Raw genomic sequence first — 19,223 nt, 5'->3', positions numbered from 1 at the left:
CAGGTAGAGAAGACACAGAATTACATTACTTAACTAGAAGAAACTCTGGTCACTTCAGCCTTTTTTCTGGGAATATTGTCCTTTTTTAAATGAAGCATTTGCTTGCTGCTGGGAAATGACAAGACTACATCTTTGTAAAGGTTATCTTTTCAGGGACTCAGCCTTGGCTGAACACAGACTTGTTTGATGTACAGTAACACCTGGAGGCTTCATATAAAAACTGGAACAGAGAGTTCCCCTCCCAGCTGGGACTCACATTAACTGGAATAAATATCCTGTTCAAACACGTCCTACTTTTTTCTCGTTAGGGTGCGTTCTGTGACTCAAGCACCTGAATTTTGATTCTATTCAATCAATATTTAAACAGCAGTGTTTCCTGCTGCTTTTGTCACATCCTGCCTTTCAGCAGCTTCTCTGCATTCATCACAATTGTTCGTCACAACAAGAAAACACAAAAGGAACCTCCCACAGACATAAATTTGATTTGATGTGCGATGCTCCCAACTCTATAGAAAGTGGGTGTTAGGCAGCAATCAGAATGAAACAGGATAAATGTGATGTGTTGCGTGGAGTAGTTCGACATGTATGCCTCTCACCACCACCCACATTTCAACGAATGCTACGTCTGACTCAGACAACACGATGACGCTACGACTCACGTGTGCTCACCCAGAAAATACAAAGGCACAGAGCAAGGTTGGTCATATTCACCGTCTTTCCTATGTCACCACATACCGAGAATATGTGTAATGCACGTGCAATACGCAGTGATAAAACCAAAGCCTCGAAACATAATGTTAGCATGTCTCCTTCTTACATTGTTGATAAATTTCTGCTGTTACACAACACTGCTGAGCCTCTTTCCGAGCTACGCTGAGCGACACCGGAATGCCGGCATTTTAATACCAAACAGTGGGAATCCACAGATGCAATTTCAAGCTGAACGACTACCTCGGGGGATTAAAAGAATGAAAAGCTTAAGAGAAGATTTGAGCACTGCAGGTCTTATTTGAATCATCCTTACATCAACACAATTGACACTGAATCATGGATTTTGCTGTATGATGACAGAGAGACTCAAACAATTCTGTATTCATGCTGTAAAAACATACAAAGGTGCAAATTTCAATGAGTAAACTTCTTCACGATGTGGTAAATTGTTCAAGCTGAAGTGCATTACGTTAAATCCACAAAGATGCTTCTGCTGCTTAGACATTCAAAATATCTTTATTTTAACATATTCATCTGCTATTCAAATATACAAACACACCTTAGGTTTTGCATTTCCCTTCTCCCGTTGACGATTTCCAGAGGAATTTTATGAAACTCCATTGATTTTCTTTAGACAGAATACAGCAAAATGAGAGCACTGAGGTCTAATTATAGCTCGTGTTTTCTGATCTGATGTCAGCAGCTTGTGGACATGGGAGCTGACCCCTGCTGCTTCTGCTAAATCAACAGCAAGGTGAGGAAAAAAGTACCTCATAAAGATGCCCAGTAAAAACATATCATATATTATATACCTAAGAGAATGCCCCTTTTCTGCAAAAAATGGAGCTGCACTTTGAGACCTACCATTACTGATAAATTAACAACATTTATCAGTATTCTTGCTTTGAAATCTAACAATCTAGATGAAATGTCAACATATTAGTCAGGGTCAAATTCTTTTCCGAAACTTCAATAAAGCTGTAAAATGAAACATGCTAGGAAAATAAATCAATGTAATAAATTGTGTCAAAGCGTTTCAATCACAGGAAGGGTGAAAAATATTCTACATAAGGAGGTGAGGGAGGAGGAGATGATTGGGGGCCGGTAGGGAGGAGACGGAGGTTACAGTGTTCATATAGATTTTTTTCCTATTTATTCCCAAATGCAATTTTGATCACACTGAGCCAGCTCCCCCGACAGACTGTGTAGCAGATGCATCTGATGGAAATGAGATTCTGGGTTAAGTAGGATATGATGTCTGAGAAGCAGGAAGTGGAGCAGAGATGTTGTGTGTGCATAATATGATTTTTTAAATCAGAATTACCATACATTTGAGTTGAAATTTTAGTTGAAACATTTGATAGATATACAATATAAATTCTATTCACCTTCAAGTAGAATAGTGCTTGCAAGAGAAATGTATGTTTTATATTGAAATGTCAATTTTTCTTAAAGATAAGTTTGCTCTCTTTGCAGAGACAGAGCTTCACTTTAAAAAAGCAACGCTATCTGAAGTTATCTGTCTACATGTCAAAAATCCATCAAGTCCTCCAAAGTGTTTTTTTTTTATTTTTGTTTTACAGATACCTGCTGTAAAATTGTACATTTTAGGTTGATCACTTAGCACTTTGAACTAGCGATAACTACATACAGTCCAGATTTCTTTTAACAAAATTTGAAACAGCCCTTTAAGCAAGCATCAGAAAGTAATATTAATTTAGATACCAACTTTATTATCATTTACTAGTGTATGGCTGTAAAAAAAAAAACAGACAAACATTTTTTATATCACTTTTACCACCTTCTAACAGAATGGCATCCTGGACGATGAGCAATACTGCTTAACCAAACTAAAACATAACTGTGCTTGCAATTTTTAATTATTGTACGATTTAGAAAAACCTTCTAATCTTGCCTCTCTGTTTGGACAGTCAGATACTTAAGTACCCAGACTTTCTCACATTCTCACCCATAAGTGACATAACTTCTAGCTGCTAAAACTGACGACGGTAAACAAAATTTCACAATGAGATACCAAAATAAGACAATAGGCCAGCATGGATGACATAATACCTGCAACTGCATGAACATATTGAATGCACAACCTCTTAAGCCCAGGTCAGGCGAAGACTACATTGCACAGCATCTTTGACCCACTGCTTGCCGGTTGATGAACAGCAGAGTAAACAGCTGTTGTTGGGTAAGTGGGGCACACCCAGAAGAAGCCAACCAGCGCCACGAAGAAGTCTGGGATAACTTTAAGCATGGAGTTGAGTGACAAACTTTAACATCTGTCTCCTAGTCCTATTTACTCATAAGCTCGTAAGCACACTGTGTTTCTTTCTCATCCTCCTTCCTTGCAGCATCACTTGGCCACCAAGGGTGGTTGTCATGGTAACACCGCCCACAGGAGCTGGATACCTTCCCTGTTACCGTAGCAACTGGTTCCCTACAGGATTTCAAGCATGTCACACTCACTCTCTCTCCTGCTCATTAAGAAGCAGCCTCTCTCTATCTCCCTCTCTCTCTCTCTCTCTCTCTGTGTACATAAGACGGGTTCAACAATCACTCAGCAGCTGGTTGCTTATCACTGAGCTTTTCTTGTCACCACTTTCTGTGGACTGATTTAAAGCACGTGCATATTGCCAGGACAGCTAAGTTTAGCTCACGTTAGCTTCTTTACATATTGTCATGCTTTAATTTTAGGCATGACAATCTGTAGGTTAAAGATTATAGTGAGCAAAATGTTGATGATCGATGTCGACAAGCTCCTGGTAAACAAATAGTTGATTTGTAAAGATTATAAGAGTATAGTTGTAAAATCGTTATGTTTAGCAAAACTTTCAATTCAACAAAACCATGAAGTTAAAGTAATTTTAAAACAAGAAAGGTCCCATATGATTTTTTTTTTTTTACTAATCTCACATTGTATGAAGTAAAACTATTAACATAGCCACAAAAAAGACAGAATGTATGAAAAAAACAAAAAATATTCAAAACTTTAATATCTCTCATATGCTAACATTCCAAAATCGTTCTTGAGTGCACTTGCAGAGGATTCTCCTGAAGCTAAGCATTTCTTCACACTGCATATACTCAATACTCTGTGCTAAATAGTCACCATGTTGTAGTTATTTTTTATACCTTAATTGTAAAGTTAGGTTGACTTATGTCCTAAACTGAAACAGGAATCTGGTACAACGTTAAAACATTAGTCTAACGCATGTATCAAAGAATCAGAGTGTTACTTAGTCTGGTGATATAAATAGAAGCTAGTCCAAAGTGTATGCTTTCAAGCTCGACTGTGTATCAGTGTGGAGCGGAAGTTGTTCCTGAGTTTCCCTGTTGTGTTGGGAGTGTTTATGCATAAAGACTGATTGTAATGGAACAATTTTTGTGATCAGACATGATTTTTCAAGTTTCTGGTAGGAATAACAACAAGTATGCTAACTGGAAAAGTTGGACCTCAAAAAGCAACATGTGCATAAATATAGCTGACCTATTTCTGTTAGGAACATCACCACTACTAAACTGTTCAAAGCAGTTTTGGTGGAATAACGGGACAATAGGGCAATTTCAATATGCTAAGCTTAAAAGCAGTCAACCACAGAAAACTATATGTACACAGCAATCAAACAACAAAGTTTATTCTATTTACTTTTACAAACTAAACTTGCCAGTTTCTTTAAATCTTATATTTAAATATTAAGCAATCTGAAATATTTTATTTATCTATTCTGAAACCATCAAATGAAATGTTATGTTATTCTGGGAGCAATATGAAAATCCCCTGAGCCAAAGTCTCAAGCCGACTGTCACGCAAGAGGTCAATAACAATTTATTAGAACTTCTAATAGTTTGTATGTTTTGAACAATGCTGAAAAACATACATCTGTGAACATGTTCGTTTTGTGTAATAACTAATAAAATGCAAAGAAATACATTATCGGCAAGTATTGCTATTTGGAGAAACTAAAGCTGATAATTATGCACCTGCTTGCAAATCTTCATAAGCATTTATTTCAATTATGAAAACAAAAGAAGAAAGAATTTAAATTTAGCCAAGCAAAAAAAAAAAAAAAAAAAAAACACCCCAGAATGTATGGAATGGTCCAAATTAAATTATTCCTGACTGATTAAAGATTTTTGTCTGCTGTAAAACTTCTACTGCATTTGTGCATTTGCAGAAAGAGGAGCATCCTGAATCTTTCTAAAAATACTGTTAAATCTCGTTCTCGTAAGGTCTACTGTCTAGTGAGGTGGATATATTAGTACACCCTGAGTAGGCAGACATAAATAAATAAATAATCTTTGAACTTATTCTATAGAAAGAAGGAATGTCAGTACAATTTTCTCAAATAAAAATCATTTTTCAGAATTACAATTTTTGCTAGGCTTAAAACTTTGCTTCTCTGTGAGAGGTGAAAGTGCCTTACATTCTCACTCATTCATCCCAGAGACATGACATCAAGCTGCTAAAACTCAAGATGATGAAAAACAAGTGTTGACTTTTAAAAGTTAAACATTGATTATGCCATCCAGTATGCATCTCATTGGCGTATGTCAGATTTTCTGCTCATCAGTCTCAATAAATAATCACGTGACAACCTTGTGAAATGCAGATTTACTTCAATCAGAATTAATTAGACCAATTTATCCCCTGACTGATCAATTTATTCTTCATTAGACAAAAGAAACACATTAATTAAACATCCAACTAGAGAGAAAATGAAGGACATTTCTTGACTAGAGGTTAATACAAAAACAACTGTTATAATGGCATAACATATATGTTTATATCCTCCTGTGATTCTCAGGCTTTTGACCAAGGTCACTTTTCAACTACAGCGTTAAAACATGCTTAATTTAGAGTTTGCAACAGATTAAACATTAGTGTTATCTCATTTCCTCTGGCTAAAACATTTCCATAGAAAGGTCGGTTGAAAGGAAAATGGTTTAATCTTTGAGTCAATCGACTAAAATGACCAATTAGCAGAGCCGGGAATGTCCATTTACCCTAACTGCTTTATTTTTTCAAGCCAAAGCCCAAGCTTGTATACATTTCTTAGTATCACGTAAGCTTGATACTAAGCTTACATGATACTTGATGTCATGTAAGCAGGAAGCTCTCCATCAAAATATCACAGGACCGTTGAGGACATAACAGAAAGTTAAAAAAAATGAGGGACCAGAGAGGGAATCCTTCATAAGTTCAGCAACAAAAAGAAAAGATGACTTCTCTGTTTTTTTCTCCACAGGATACTGCACTACAGGCTGAAGTCTTAAAAGTAGCCACGTCTGTGTAGATAAGTAGGCAGTCAGATGCTTTGGGTACATTTTGTCTCAAGGGAAGAGAGGAGATGTCTGAGGTTTATTGAGGGAAGCTTCTAAAAACAAACTTTTTAAATATCCCTCCAACTCATAGACACAGAGACACAGAAAAATCACTTTGAAAAAAAAAAGAAGAATTTTACTTTAAGGGGTCAGTTTAAAATGGGGTAAAGCTGTGGATGACTTTGCCCATGATAGTAGCAGCAGAATAAACTAATTTTTTTCTGTGTCTGAGCCAAATGAATGAACAACTGTGTCACAGCATTTTGATTTAGATTCCAAATATCAAATGCAAAAGCTCTTTTAAATGTCTGGCAGAATTCAATTCAGCAAGGTACTGCTTTCAGAAAAAAAAAAAAATTCTAGCTTATTGCTACTTGCTGAATAAAGCACCATTTAGCGTATCAGCTCACATTTAAGCAAGAGATTTGGTCATCACAATTTTCATCTTGTACGGCCATCTATATGTAATCTCATCACTCTAAGACTGACTGCCTTGCAAAAAGCAAGTACATTTCTGGACTTCAGAACGTTAATAAATTATAAAGCACACAATTTAAAACAAAAGCAGAGAAATGTCCTTTTCACTGGTTCTAATCTTGAACCTATAGTTTAAAGGAGATGCTGTGAAAGTCAGGTCTTTGAAATTAAAAGAAAAGAAGCCAAAATGGAGAGAAGGGTAAAAAAAACAACAAACAAACAAGGAAAAAGTTGTCATGAATTATTCAAGAACAATTTCATACACAGAGGCGGAGAAAAAAAGATGTCACTGGCCACTGAGAGCCGCTGAGGCGGACTGAGAAGAAGCGCCTGTGTAGGGGAGGGGGTAACGAGTGCTTTTGGGATGTAGCAGTGTAGAACAGAGGAGGCTGTTCTACATGGAGACATGGAGAGGAGAAACACGGAGGGGGAGGTTCAACCAAAGAGGAGACGGGCGTGTGGATTTTCCTTTGTGTCTAATTTAGAGAAATGTTGAGAAGCGGAACCTAGCTGGCAGGGAAGGGGGCAGGGTAAATAAAAAAAAAGGTAGGATGAAGAGAGGGTAAATGTCTGAGTGTTGAGAGGGGTGTGTGACAAGTGCTGACACCAAATCATCAAGCAAGAGCCAAGGCTTTTGCAGGGCTTTCAATAATTGATGCAACTTCTGCAGAGTGCCATCTTTTTAAAGCAGAATGTCCTCCTTCTGAAATCCACATTCTATTTGTGTGTTGTGTAGCCATTTTATTTCTGCACTCAATCCATGCTGAAACAAGCATTTTTAATGTATTGTTGACGTATAAACTAAAACTAACCTGTTTTGTTTCAGCGCTGTGATTTCTCTGTTCATCTGGGTGAATTTTTCTTTTACTGCTTTGATCAAAAAGAGCAGCTTTATACATTTCATGCAGATTTATGAAGGGTATGCCTGGACTCAGATCCACAGTATTTAGAAGCCTTTCTCCAGCAACCACATGAGTGAGAGACATAGTTTTTCTGTTTCTGAGGCATTGTCACTTCACTGTATATCACGATTATCCATAACAGTGATTGTTCTCGGGTTGGAACCGGTCTTGCTTTAAAAATGAGCATCTGAATATCAGAGTGTTATCTCCTCTGTGCAGTCTAAGAAATATGACAATTGCTTACACTGTTGCCATGAGTGTAAGCAAATCTTTTCCATCAGATAAAAAAGTCAAAACCGAACAATACAATGAATAATTTACAGCACAACTATAATAATAATTGCGAGTACTTTTAACAGGTTTTCATTATTTTTTATTTGGGCACTTCACTCATATTAAACGTAAAATGATTACTTCCTGTACAAACATATAACCAATCACTATTTATTAATAGATAGAATTACGGCTGCAGGCTACATGCTGCTAGCCTTTGAAATGTTGAATGCAGACCTTCCTTAAATACTAAACACATTTACTCTAATTTGAGTACCTTAATTCTACATTAATGTTCACAGCTACACGCCCCACTGTGATATCATTGAAGCAATGAATAATCAACAATGCATTTCTTACAAAGGGATATTTAGACTTGATTTAAGGGTACAGCTCTGCACCAACTAGTATTTGTTACTCCGTCATGCCAGGCAGCTAAGTAGCACATAAATCTAGTGACACATTTACATAATGGGAAGGGTACTGGGAGATCTTGACAGCTCAAAAGGAATAGTAAACTCGACACCATTCCGTCTGGGAAAACCCAGCCGCTTGTGCATCAAAGTCTAAAGCAAAGCCTGGGGGGCGCCAGATAACTTGCAACATAACCGCTCAACGTTATCACCACAGTTTTGAAAATTATGCAGGTTACATTAAAGATGTATACAGTACTACAAAATGGTATAGATAGAGATTTCTTCTATACATATTGAGCATAAACAGCCTATATATAGATCAATATGCAACACAGGACCTTAATCAGACTTAAACATTCTAGACTTTGACTAGGTCGCTTCAAAGTTTTTTTTACAGGGAAACTTATTGATCTGGATCATTTTCATGCTTCAAAATCCAAGTGCACTTGAGCTAAAGGTCAGAAACTGATGGCCAGTCATTCTCCTTTTGGATTTTCTGGTAGGGAGCAGAATTCATGATTCTGCCAATTATGGTAAGTTTCCAGGTCAACACCATCACACTACCGCCACCATGTTTGACTGTCAGGTAGAGCTGTGATGATTGATATCATAATTAATGAGGTTGACTATAAAAGGTTGTTGATGGATCATTTAAATGCATCGTTCAATAGAAACATTTTCAATGTTTTTTGCAGCAATTGCAAGAGAGAACGTTGTGGGGACAGTTTCACCTCTGTTGTCTGAAAGCAATGGAGATACATCTATGTAAGAGTGTGTCAACTCTGAATATAAATGGACCATAGAAGAACTGACAGGTCAAAAGTTTGTTGTCCTTTTCTTTATGCTGCTACTTTTAAACAGTGAGTTATGCTTCAGCAGATAAGAAAACATCATATCAAAGTTTCGCTGTTTCATCCGTTTGGGTTTTTAATCTCTGTATAATGCCTCTATATCAAGATCAAACCCACCAGTACTCTTAATTTAATGTTAAAGCCATGCTGCCTGGGATGCACTCAGTTGTCTAATCTGTATTAGAACGTTACATAAGTTGTTTTATTTATTTATTTTTTGACTATTATTATGATTATTAATTAAATTAATGGATCTACGTAGGCACAGCCATTGTTCAACTTTGATTAATATTTGAAAACACATTTCTGTCCTTGAAACAGAGCTGTGCCACAGAACTGGAATGACTTTTTCCATTTCTTTTGTCTAATGTTGAGAATGTCCAGAACGTCAGTGGTGGCGGTCTCTTGGTTGAACGCATTTTGCACTCATGTTTTCAAATGACTCTGTGCTCCACTGTGTCACAGGGTATTTCCCAAGCACTTGCCAGCTGCTTGAACAGAGCAGGAAGCAGGCTGAGTTCCTCTGTGAGAATACCTAATGCTCTACATGTTCCACATTGATTGTACTCTCCCCTCTTGTTTTTCAAATCATCTGCTGGGCAAGAGCAACCCCCACCCGCCCCTCCCGCCTCCCCTCTTCTCCCATGTATCTGTACCAACCCTCAATCTCTTTTACTGTCCTGAACTCATCCTCAACATAGAGGACAAGTGTTATCATCCTGCTGCAGATGTCTCATGAAGGAGGGGGTCTCTCAAACCCCCCTACTGGCTGCAACAGTACTAAGCAGCTGATTTCCTCCTGGCCTTTACAGTAGTACAGCCCATTAGGCTTACTGAGGCAGCCATGCCTAGTGAGAGGACCTTGAGCCGTCGTGATATCTCAGCCCCACAAGACACCAGAGAGGACTAAAAGCTGGAGGTCATCAGAATGACGGGGCTGGACTCCTAATCTCTCTCCACTCCTTCGGGGGGTGGCGGGCGGGCGGGGGGAGAATTGCAAGCATGCAGCATCCCCTACACGCAGATTAAACCCCACAGTCTAACCGAGGCTTAAAATACTGCTAAAGTCCTCCATGCATGAGGTTTTGCATTAAATCTACATGTTTTATCTAGCATTCAGCAAATAAGTAGTGGGAGGTAAAGCAATTGCGAAAAAAGTTCAAATTTATCTGAAGCTGCTGTCAGCATGAGATTTTATCTGGTGAAGCAAGTGTAAGAAATTACAATAGACCCTGATGTGAAGGTGTGTGCTTTAGGTTCGACAGTGTTTTGTATGTTTCAGGGTCTTACTTTAAAAAAAAAAAAGAAAACAAAGAAAGTAGTCCTGGTGTTGATCTTTTCTGTTGATGTAGTCAAGTCGTAAAGACTCCTCGTTTGACTAGCCGACAACTTTGCTTACAAACAGACAGAGGAAGCCTCCATCACTTTTAACTCTTTTGTGTAGAAGCAATTTGGGATCAGTTGAAAGGAAATGCGTAGTTTACATAAGTTTCTGAGAAACTGGGAGCTTCACAACAGTGTACACCTGCATAATATAAAACCTCTCTTTCCACGCTACATGATAAATGGGTGCTACTCATTTCACCCCTTTTTCATTTTGTACCTCTGCAGATTTTGTCAGTGGGCACCCAACGTCTCGTGGAAATCCTGTGCATTATTTCATCCAACAATATGCACCTGCCAGGTGGTGTGTATTGCCCAATATGACAAATAACAATTCAAAGTAATTTTTCTATAAGCCATTCATGGCCCATTCCAGTTCTATGGATACACTGAATAGCTATAAGCTTGGTGATGATATATGGAACAAACTGTAGCACAAACGTTTAAGATGTGCGTATAAAATTTAATTAAATTACACATGGGACCTAGATGTTTTTGACCATATCTTTTCACTAATCATTGGAATACTTCTAACCAACTCAAAATAAACCAATGCCATGATTTAAATACATGGGTTTGAAATACTTTGTTACATAATTTCCCACATCAGCACCGAGACATGCCTCAACTCATATTAGTCATTAGTCTGTCATCTCTGTTAAGAACCTCATTTGCTAAGCAGCAACTACATCTCTTCTTTCCTGCAGCACTCATTTCATAATGACTCTGCAAGATCTAATCCAGATTGTGGGGGTGTGCGTGTGTGTGTTTGTATGCTGCACCAGAAAAAAATCAGAGAGGAAGCCAGATAAGGAGAACAAGGAGAAAACATTTAAAGCAGTAAAAAGGTACATTTTATGCCTACTGGCACACACATAGAACGGAGAATACCGAGCCCGCGGAAATCCATTAGTGGAAACTGATTATCACTAAAATTAATTGAGTGTAAGGCTGCGTGTGTGTGCAAGTGTGTGCGACTGTGAGCACACACTTGCAGTTAGAGGGATCTGGTTGTCCTTATCTCCTTTCCCGTCCATTTTTTAAAAAGATAAACAAACCCTCTTTGTCACTATCCGGAAAGACAGATGGAAGGTGGGAGGTGCATGATTCTGCATCGATGTATTCCAACATAAGGGCCTTAAACCCATCGTCCAGTAGTTAGGAGGTGCTGGCAGAGTCTGGATGGGCGGCATAGTCTTCCTATTTTTATCTAATCTTTAGCTGTGCTAAAATGTGCTTTCCTGCATTTTTCTTCCCTTTCCTGTCAATTCCCTTGTTCCTCTTGCTCATTAATCACAGAAACTACTTTGTTATTTTGTTTACCAGTTTTGGTTTTATGCTAATGGGACAGAAGTTGAGCAGCTTTAACCAAAGATTGGGTGAAAAATTATGACTGACTAAACACAGATCGAATCAGACTTCACTGAGCCTTTTCCCCAGATACAGCATAGTGGATCCTGTATGCTAATATAAGAGGGCAGAATCAGAGCTAAAAGTATATTTAAATGCAATTTTATGACACAAACCACAATGAATGAAAAAACAAAACTTCTCTTGGGGATAGAGATGAACTAGAGATGCATGATATATTGGCACTAACATTGGTATATATCAGTAATTTTTAACATACAGGTATTGGTCTAAATCAGCATTGTGGTTGTGTTTTTCAAGGTGTTGGAAGGGTAGTAAAATTTATATATATATATATATATATATATATATATATATATATATATATATATATATATATATATATATAATGAAGGAATATCAAAATGTTCGCTGGTTGAATAATTAACTAGCTTGCATCTCACTCTGTTTTGGAATTCACATTAGAGCATATTTAATATTCAGACTGAAGTCCAGTTTTTTTTTTTTTTACATATATTGCCAGTAATTTAGCAATCCTTTCACAAAATGTGGAAAAAAAACAAAATGTGAAACAGTACAAAGTATATTGAATAAGCAACCAAGTATCAATTTTAAATAGTGTTTGTCTTATGGCCACAGCAAGAACCTGAAGAAAATGAAAATAATAAGTTTTACATTTTTACTTTTCTAACTCCCTGCAACATAAAAAGCACATTTTAACAGACATCTAAAAGCCATCATAGTCAATTTCATGCAACTACTTAGTTAATGCATACAAATATTAAGTTAACTTATTTTGAGATAGACCCGTGGATGAAGAAAATCTTATTTTTTTCTTTCTTTTATGTCAAAATTGGTCATATTTTGACAGACAATTAAGCTTTTTGGTATTCTTACCATGTTTTCTCTGCTTCCCAAGAGTATTCATAGTTTAGGTTTTATTGGGTTTTGCAGTTTATAACAAGGGGAAGATATACTGCATAGGATGAGGGCCTGTAACAATATTTTTTCACTGTGTACCATTAGTGCAATCTATTTGTAAATGTCCGTCTTCTGGATGAAAGAGTGCACAGATTCCTACAATCAAGGAAACATGTTCCTATTTTGAACTAGTCTATGCAAAGTTTGCATTTTGTGTTTGTGCCTATGTGGATTTTATCCAGGTGCTCCACTTCCTCTATGTAAACAAACTGTCAACGTGCAGATGGGAACGGGGACAAAGAGGGGATGTAATAATTACGGCTGTAAGGATATCCAAACCCCAAAATATTTCTCGTTGAAATGAATTCTATCTCATTAAAGGCTCACTAGTTGCTGGAAGCATGTGACTGCATCTAGAGTAGCAAGTGTAAGCTGTTATTATAAGCACCAGGTGTGTGTGTGTGTGTGTGTGTGTGTGTGTGTGTGTGTGTGTGCTCTAATCTGGACAGATCTATACTTGAGAGTCTTAATTTGAAGTAAGAAAGAACGACCTCCTTGAGTTCGCTCTAAGCAACGCAAACATAACAAGCTGATATTAGCTGGGCTGTCTGCACATGTAGCTATGCAGCCTGCAGTCAGCTGCTTAACAGAGTTCTTATGTTTGTTGGTCTGTGTTACATGCAGTTGAAAATAGCTCTAGTCATCCTTCCACTTTTTCTTGCATCTCATATAAAATACTTTAAACCGCAGAAAGGTGAGAAAGAAAGTCATTAAAAAATCTATCTAGAAACAAGAAACTAGCGCACACTTAGACAGAATCAGTTTACACTTCTGAGATTGTGCAGATCCTGTCTTTGTAACAACAAAGGGAGGGGGGATTATTTACTTTTCACAAAATATTGCAGAAATATCCACTTGATCATTATGGGGTTGTCTTTCGAGCCCGATACTCCCAAAAGAATCCTTATTGTACTTTAATGACAATAATGTTTTAAATTCCAGCCATGAAATTAAGCTAAATCAACTTTAAATCAGACATAATGTATGAAGTATTATGATACATTATACATTATGAAGAAAAAACAAAGTTTTTTATGATATTGTTACAACATGCCATTTAATGCATAAAATGTCATTTCAGCTGAAAAAGGGTGCTAAAATAAAAGATATCAACATTGATAGGAAAGGAAAGTACCTCAAATCATAGAATGACTCACTGAACGCAAATGGACAAAGTAATAAGACCAAAGAGTCTATTTACTTCAGACCCAAAAATTAGAAAGGCAGCAAACAATGTTATCTGCACATCTCATTGCTGTATCAGGTCATGCACCATCAGAATAGATTTTCTATCACACAGTGTGATATGTGATCCACATTACTCATTCCCATTGAACGACGTGCCTAAAGGCTGCAGACGTTCAAAGCGGTTTTACTTTCCATTGCCGTCGTTCGAGTTCGCATGCAGCCATGACGGAGGGTCGAATCTGTGACCTTTCGTGTCAGGAGCAGAACTCCTCTGTGTATCAATCAGCTAAATGCTCTGAGCGCCGACTCTCCTGTTTTAGCTGAGGCTGCAGGAACGCTTCGACATAGGACGTGACACATGCATCTGTCTACCTAACAGAAGATGACACAGGAAGATTGAAAAGAATACAGTAAATGTGTCCCGAGGTTTTTGGGCATGCTATGAGAAGCAGATTGGATGATATTCAAATACGTTGGTGCATTTACATACTTTAGAAAAGAAAATCCAAACAAATGTCTCCATCTGCCTATTTTAATTGAATTAATGTTGAGTATATTAAAAGAAGCTGACAATTTTATTGGGACTAATACCACAGTGTAATCCAACCAGCCAACCCTCTCACTGTGTAATCTTCAGTGTAAACCTTCACGGGCAGGTCTCCTCGTATGAAGCTAAAGCCCATTCCTCAGCATAGCAGTAATCCCACTAAGGCTCTTAGAGAGAGAAGTGATTTTTCTTTTTCCAGAATGAAAGGAGGAGGCTTTATGACTATTACAGGCTCACTGCAGATGAGAGCTAATAAATAAACATCTCACAAATCGACTTAAGATCTCGGGGGTTGCAGAAATTGCAAGCAGGTGCTTTAGAAATCTGACTTGAACTGCAGCTCCATCTGGGAGATCATGACTCACTCCCTCCGTCCCCCCCTACCCCTGTTCTCATTGGCATTCCACATTTACTCACACTGACGTTCCAGCACTCCTCCTATCTTTTCCTTTCCAAGTACATCATGGAATGGAACAGCAATCCTAAGCATGTTGTTGAAAGTTCTTTTTTTGTTGTTGTTGTTCAAAAGATAAGATCAATAATTAAAAGGGTTTCTAATAAAGAAACATGAGCCTAATAGTATGTTGATATAATGCACAATATATTCGCTCAATATTGCGTCAGGGCTGTTTTTGCATGACTGCAGCCTGAATGGAGCATCACAACCACAGAAGAGAAGCCTCTCTATGGACACAAGGTCAGGGCAGTTTGCCTGGCATTGAAGCACGGTGACACCATGGGTTTATCAAAGCAGGTATTGGTACTTTTGCCAATGTGTGTAGCTTAAAATAAATCCAGCATCCCCATCTTTTTTTTCCCAAAAAGAAATAGTAGACACTATTTCAGCAAGAAAAAAGAAAAAAAATCACGGGTTCACATCCCACTGAGCCCCCTCCCACATGTAATGTATATGTTCTCCTTTTTTTTTTTTTGAGAACTCTGACTTCGTCACACAGTCCAAACACATGCGTGGCAGGTTAATTCATGGCAGGTTCACTCTAAGTTGCCAGTAGGTGTATTAATGATTACATACATTATAAATCTAAGTGCTTTGAGAGCCAAGCATTATGTTTTAGCTGTTCTTGACCATTCTTTGCAAGATAATCTGTGTTTGTGGTGGCTCTTGGAAAACTAATTCCAGCTGCACGATACTCTCAAGGCTGAGAATATCTATGTTGCTTGTGCATCTTTTACCTTATTTTCTTCCACTAAACTTTCCATTAATATGCTGGACACAGTACACTTTGAACAATCAGCTCTTTTAGCTATAATGTTTTGGGTTTTAACCCACTTGAAGAGGGATTCAATGACTGTCTGCCAGACCGCTGTCAGGTCAGTAGTTTTCCCCTTGCTTGCATTGACATTTCTGTATTTCTGTTATAATAACAAAAATAACTTGTAATTGGTCTTGTGCAATAATCTAATTTTCTGAAAAATTTTAATTGAGTCTTATAAGTTGTAAGTCATCAAATATATCTGAGATAAATGTTTGATAGTTATTAACCTATAAAAAAAACTATAATGAAGGAGATTCACGTTTAAGCTTATTTGCTTAGATACATGAACTTTTTGATTACACTAATTAGCAGAGATGCACTTGTACATAAGTACTCCAACCTCAGACAAGATCAGAGTTGAGAGGTGAAAAAAAGGTCAAGTTTATTAAACTGAGTCTCCTGTTAATACTCATGGGAAAGGGTGGGCTTGGGAGCATCTGGTGGCTCAATGATCTGTCACTCTCCTCCTCTCTCATCCACCTATTGACGCAGACAGATGAATCGAAATCTCACATTTGCATCCCCGCATCACGCCCAAACGGTATGCAGAGATGCGACTCATGCATCCCACTGGTTTACATCCATGATTGCTAAAAGATTCAGCGCTCCTTCACGAACTGAATATGTATGACTCCGTCATGTGGAAAAAGCTGCACGACTCTTAAGACGGATGCGTGAACGCTGATTTCATCCGCTGATGTGGCCAGATGGGATGTAATGATATGGGATTTGATCTCCATCTCTTCACGGAGCCAAAAAAAGAAAAAAAAAAGAAAGAAAAAAAAAGAGGCCTCTGATGTCAGATGCAGGCCCAGGCTTGACGCAGCGAGCCAAAATGTACAGTAAATCCCATCCTTAAGGACTGACAGTGAGATCAGCATTCATGTAAAACACCAGAATTTCCATCTCAAACATATTCGTTATTTTCTAACGCCAAATAATTACTCCTGATGACATCTGCTCCAGGGTGCATTTACAAATTAAAACCAGCTGACTATGAGTATTTCAGTATTTATGGGAAGAGAAAACAGTTGCATGCGTGGATAAAACAGTTGGAAAAAAAAAACAACAACAAAAAAACAATCTCATAACACCATTCGGCAAAACAAACAGACATAACTGCAGTGCGCTGTTATAATTCACTCAGATTGGGTCGCTCTTACCTCGACGTTTTCCAACACGCAATAGGACAATACAGCCACCAGGACGGGAATTGCGGTATGCCCCATTTTCTCGCCTTCCTCTGCGCCTTTTTTATTTAAATAACGAAGTTTCTAATGCCCTATTTCTATGTGTCTATGTCTCCAAGATAAGCTGTCTGGTTACATCGGCCGAGGCGGCGGACACTGCGTTCGTTCGTCAGCGGATTGACTGCGTTATCTCCTGCGTCCTCCTCCTCCTGCTCGCTCTCGCCAGCGGGCTCTCCAATGGCAGCCTAAGCTGTTATGGGGATGAAGATTGGCAGAACCAAGCCCTGTTTCTGCGGGTGTTTGTTGGAGTCTTTACTTAGGGCGACCCTTCTGTGACTAGGTCAACAGTGACATCTGGTGGAGAAGGCTGGAGAATGCACAACAAAAATATTTAGTCGTGTGGGTTGGAGATTAAAGCTTTATACGTCATTTGTCTGCCATCCATCCATTGGCAAATATATATATTTCTAGCTGAAAAAGTTAATGTCAATAAATCCACAGCTTTCTGGCTTAATATGATTCCCATAAGTTTGTTTTACTTTTTCTTCGTTTAAAAGAAATCATTGGAAATAATAAAATATTAGCGATAATAAACATTTTACTCATCCTTTAAAAATACAGCAACAAAACAAGCTTTAAAGAAACCTAATCTGGATGTATCGGAAATAGATTAGGCATTTATGGTAAAGGTGATTGAAAAATCAGTATATCAATAAATTTGCTCCTTTTTTTAAGAAAAGACCTGAACAATATATTTTAATGGCTTTTGAAATCAACAACAACAACATTTGACCAGGTATTAAACATTGTTGATTTAATGCAATATTCTAAGCCTTTATGCAATTTAATTACTTGAAAGTAGAAAATCCTCATAATTAACCAAAATAAAGGCTTAAAAACATCAGTTTGTGTGTAAATTAACCTATAAACTGTGCTGTACTTTGTGAATTAAGTTATTAAAAATGAATGAACTTTTCAATAATATTCTAATTTACTGAATGACTGTGTATGATCAGAATATGAAGGACTACAAGATCACCAACACCTGGAGACAAATCTATGCCGATGACATACGACCTTATATTACCACTTGACCACAATTCACTGGTAGGAGAAGATTTCTTGTTACCAGTCAATAAAGTATATGAATTTCTGCTTAAAACAAATTACAGAGAAAGTGGTGCAAGCTATTTCTCAGAAGGTAATTTTTCTTCAGCTGTAGAGATTTCTGTAAAAACACAATCAGGCATCTGCAGCTCCTTAAAAATGGTTCTGCCAGAGTTCTAATTTCACACTGGACCTTAAGTCTCTTCACCAGCTCTGTGTTGGTAAAAGCATTGCATTAAACATCCTGTTGGAGCTTACTGAGTGGTCTTAGGCCTAAATACATTCCAGAAACCCCTTCAGGTCACACAAGATCTCATTATTCTGTGTTCCCTCAATGAGAATTGAACAGTAGGAGGCAGTATTTATTTATCTATCCTCCCCGGGTCTGGTACCAACTGCCTGAAAACCTGCGATCTTAAGAAACTGTTGTCTTCTTAAAATCAAGACATAAACATTTCTGCAGCATACCCAGAGAGGTCAAAGAATGCATCATCATTTCTATTGTGAGTTATCTTATTTGCTTAAATTATACGAGATAATGTCACATAATTTGTTATATTTGTCTTTTTGATGTATCAAGGTTTTCGTGTCTCTGTTCCTTTGTTCTTTCTTTAAAACACATTAAATAAATATATAATAATAGTGCTTTACAAATAAGCCGTCCATCCATCCGTCCGTACATACATGCATACAGGCCATTCAAATGTTTAATGGCATCTTACTCATTTAACAACAGATCACACAGAATACAGTTTGAATGTAAAATTGCACTGAACAGAAAACAAGCAAAGTAGGTAATTAAAAAAACATTTAAACGAAGTAGATGTGCATGAATCTAATGTAAATATGCACATGAGTGTAAGTACAGAAAAATACGTCTCAAACTACAATTAAACACAAAAGCAAATCATACAGAGAAAAGACAAAATTAGAAACTCGAAAGAAAAGAGCTATTTCTAAGAGTAAATATTTCAGAATATTTTCCACTTTTAGATCAACCATACAACAACTGATTTATTAGAACATTTTTCATTGTTTTTGAAACAAAACTATTTCATTGAGTTTAAACTAACAACCTTTATTTTATACTCAGGTCGATTTGCTCCGGTTGTTTGAAGACACTGTTCTCCTGCCTTACATGCTTCATCTTTCCAGCTTTATAAATGAGATAATGAAAGACATGACATTATGGCTGAGGGAGGTTCTCAGATGTAA

General features: G+C 37.5%; 1 protein-coding gene across 2 annotated transcripts in view; it reads right to left on the bottom strand.

The window, feature by feature from the left end:
- Positions 1-17,175, bottom strand: part of aplp1 (amyloid beta (A4) precursor-like protein 1) — a 43,790-nt gene extending 26,615 nt beyond the window's left edge. Inside the window, exon 1 of one of the 2 annotated variants that reach the window (XM_028013132.1) lies at positions 16,875-17,175. In XM_028013132.1, the coding sequence (XP_027868933.1) occupies positions 16,875-16,940 (66 nt within the window). In that variant the 5' untranslated portion in view covers positions 16,941-17,175. The remainder of the gene's footprint in view (positions 1-16,874) is intronic. The other variant, XM_028013133.1, reaches the window with a different exon arrangement.
- Positions 17,176-19,223: the final 2,048 nt, after the last annotated feature.

This window comes from Xiphophorus couchianus, chromosome 3, assembly GCF_001444195.1.
Source record: "Xiphophorus couchianus chromosome 3, X_couchianus-1.0, whole genome shotgun sequence".
NCBI lineage: Eukaryota > Metazoa > Chordata > Actinopteri > Cyprinodontiformes > Poeciliidae > Xiphophorus > Xiphophorus couchianus.
Note: the sequence above shows the minus strand (reverse complement) of the source record. Positions and strands in the feature narration are given on the sequence as shown.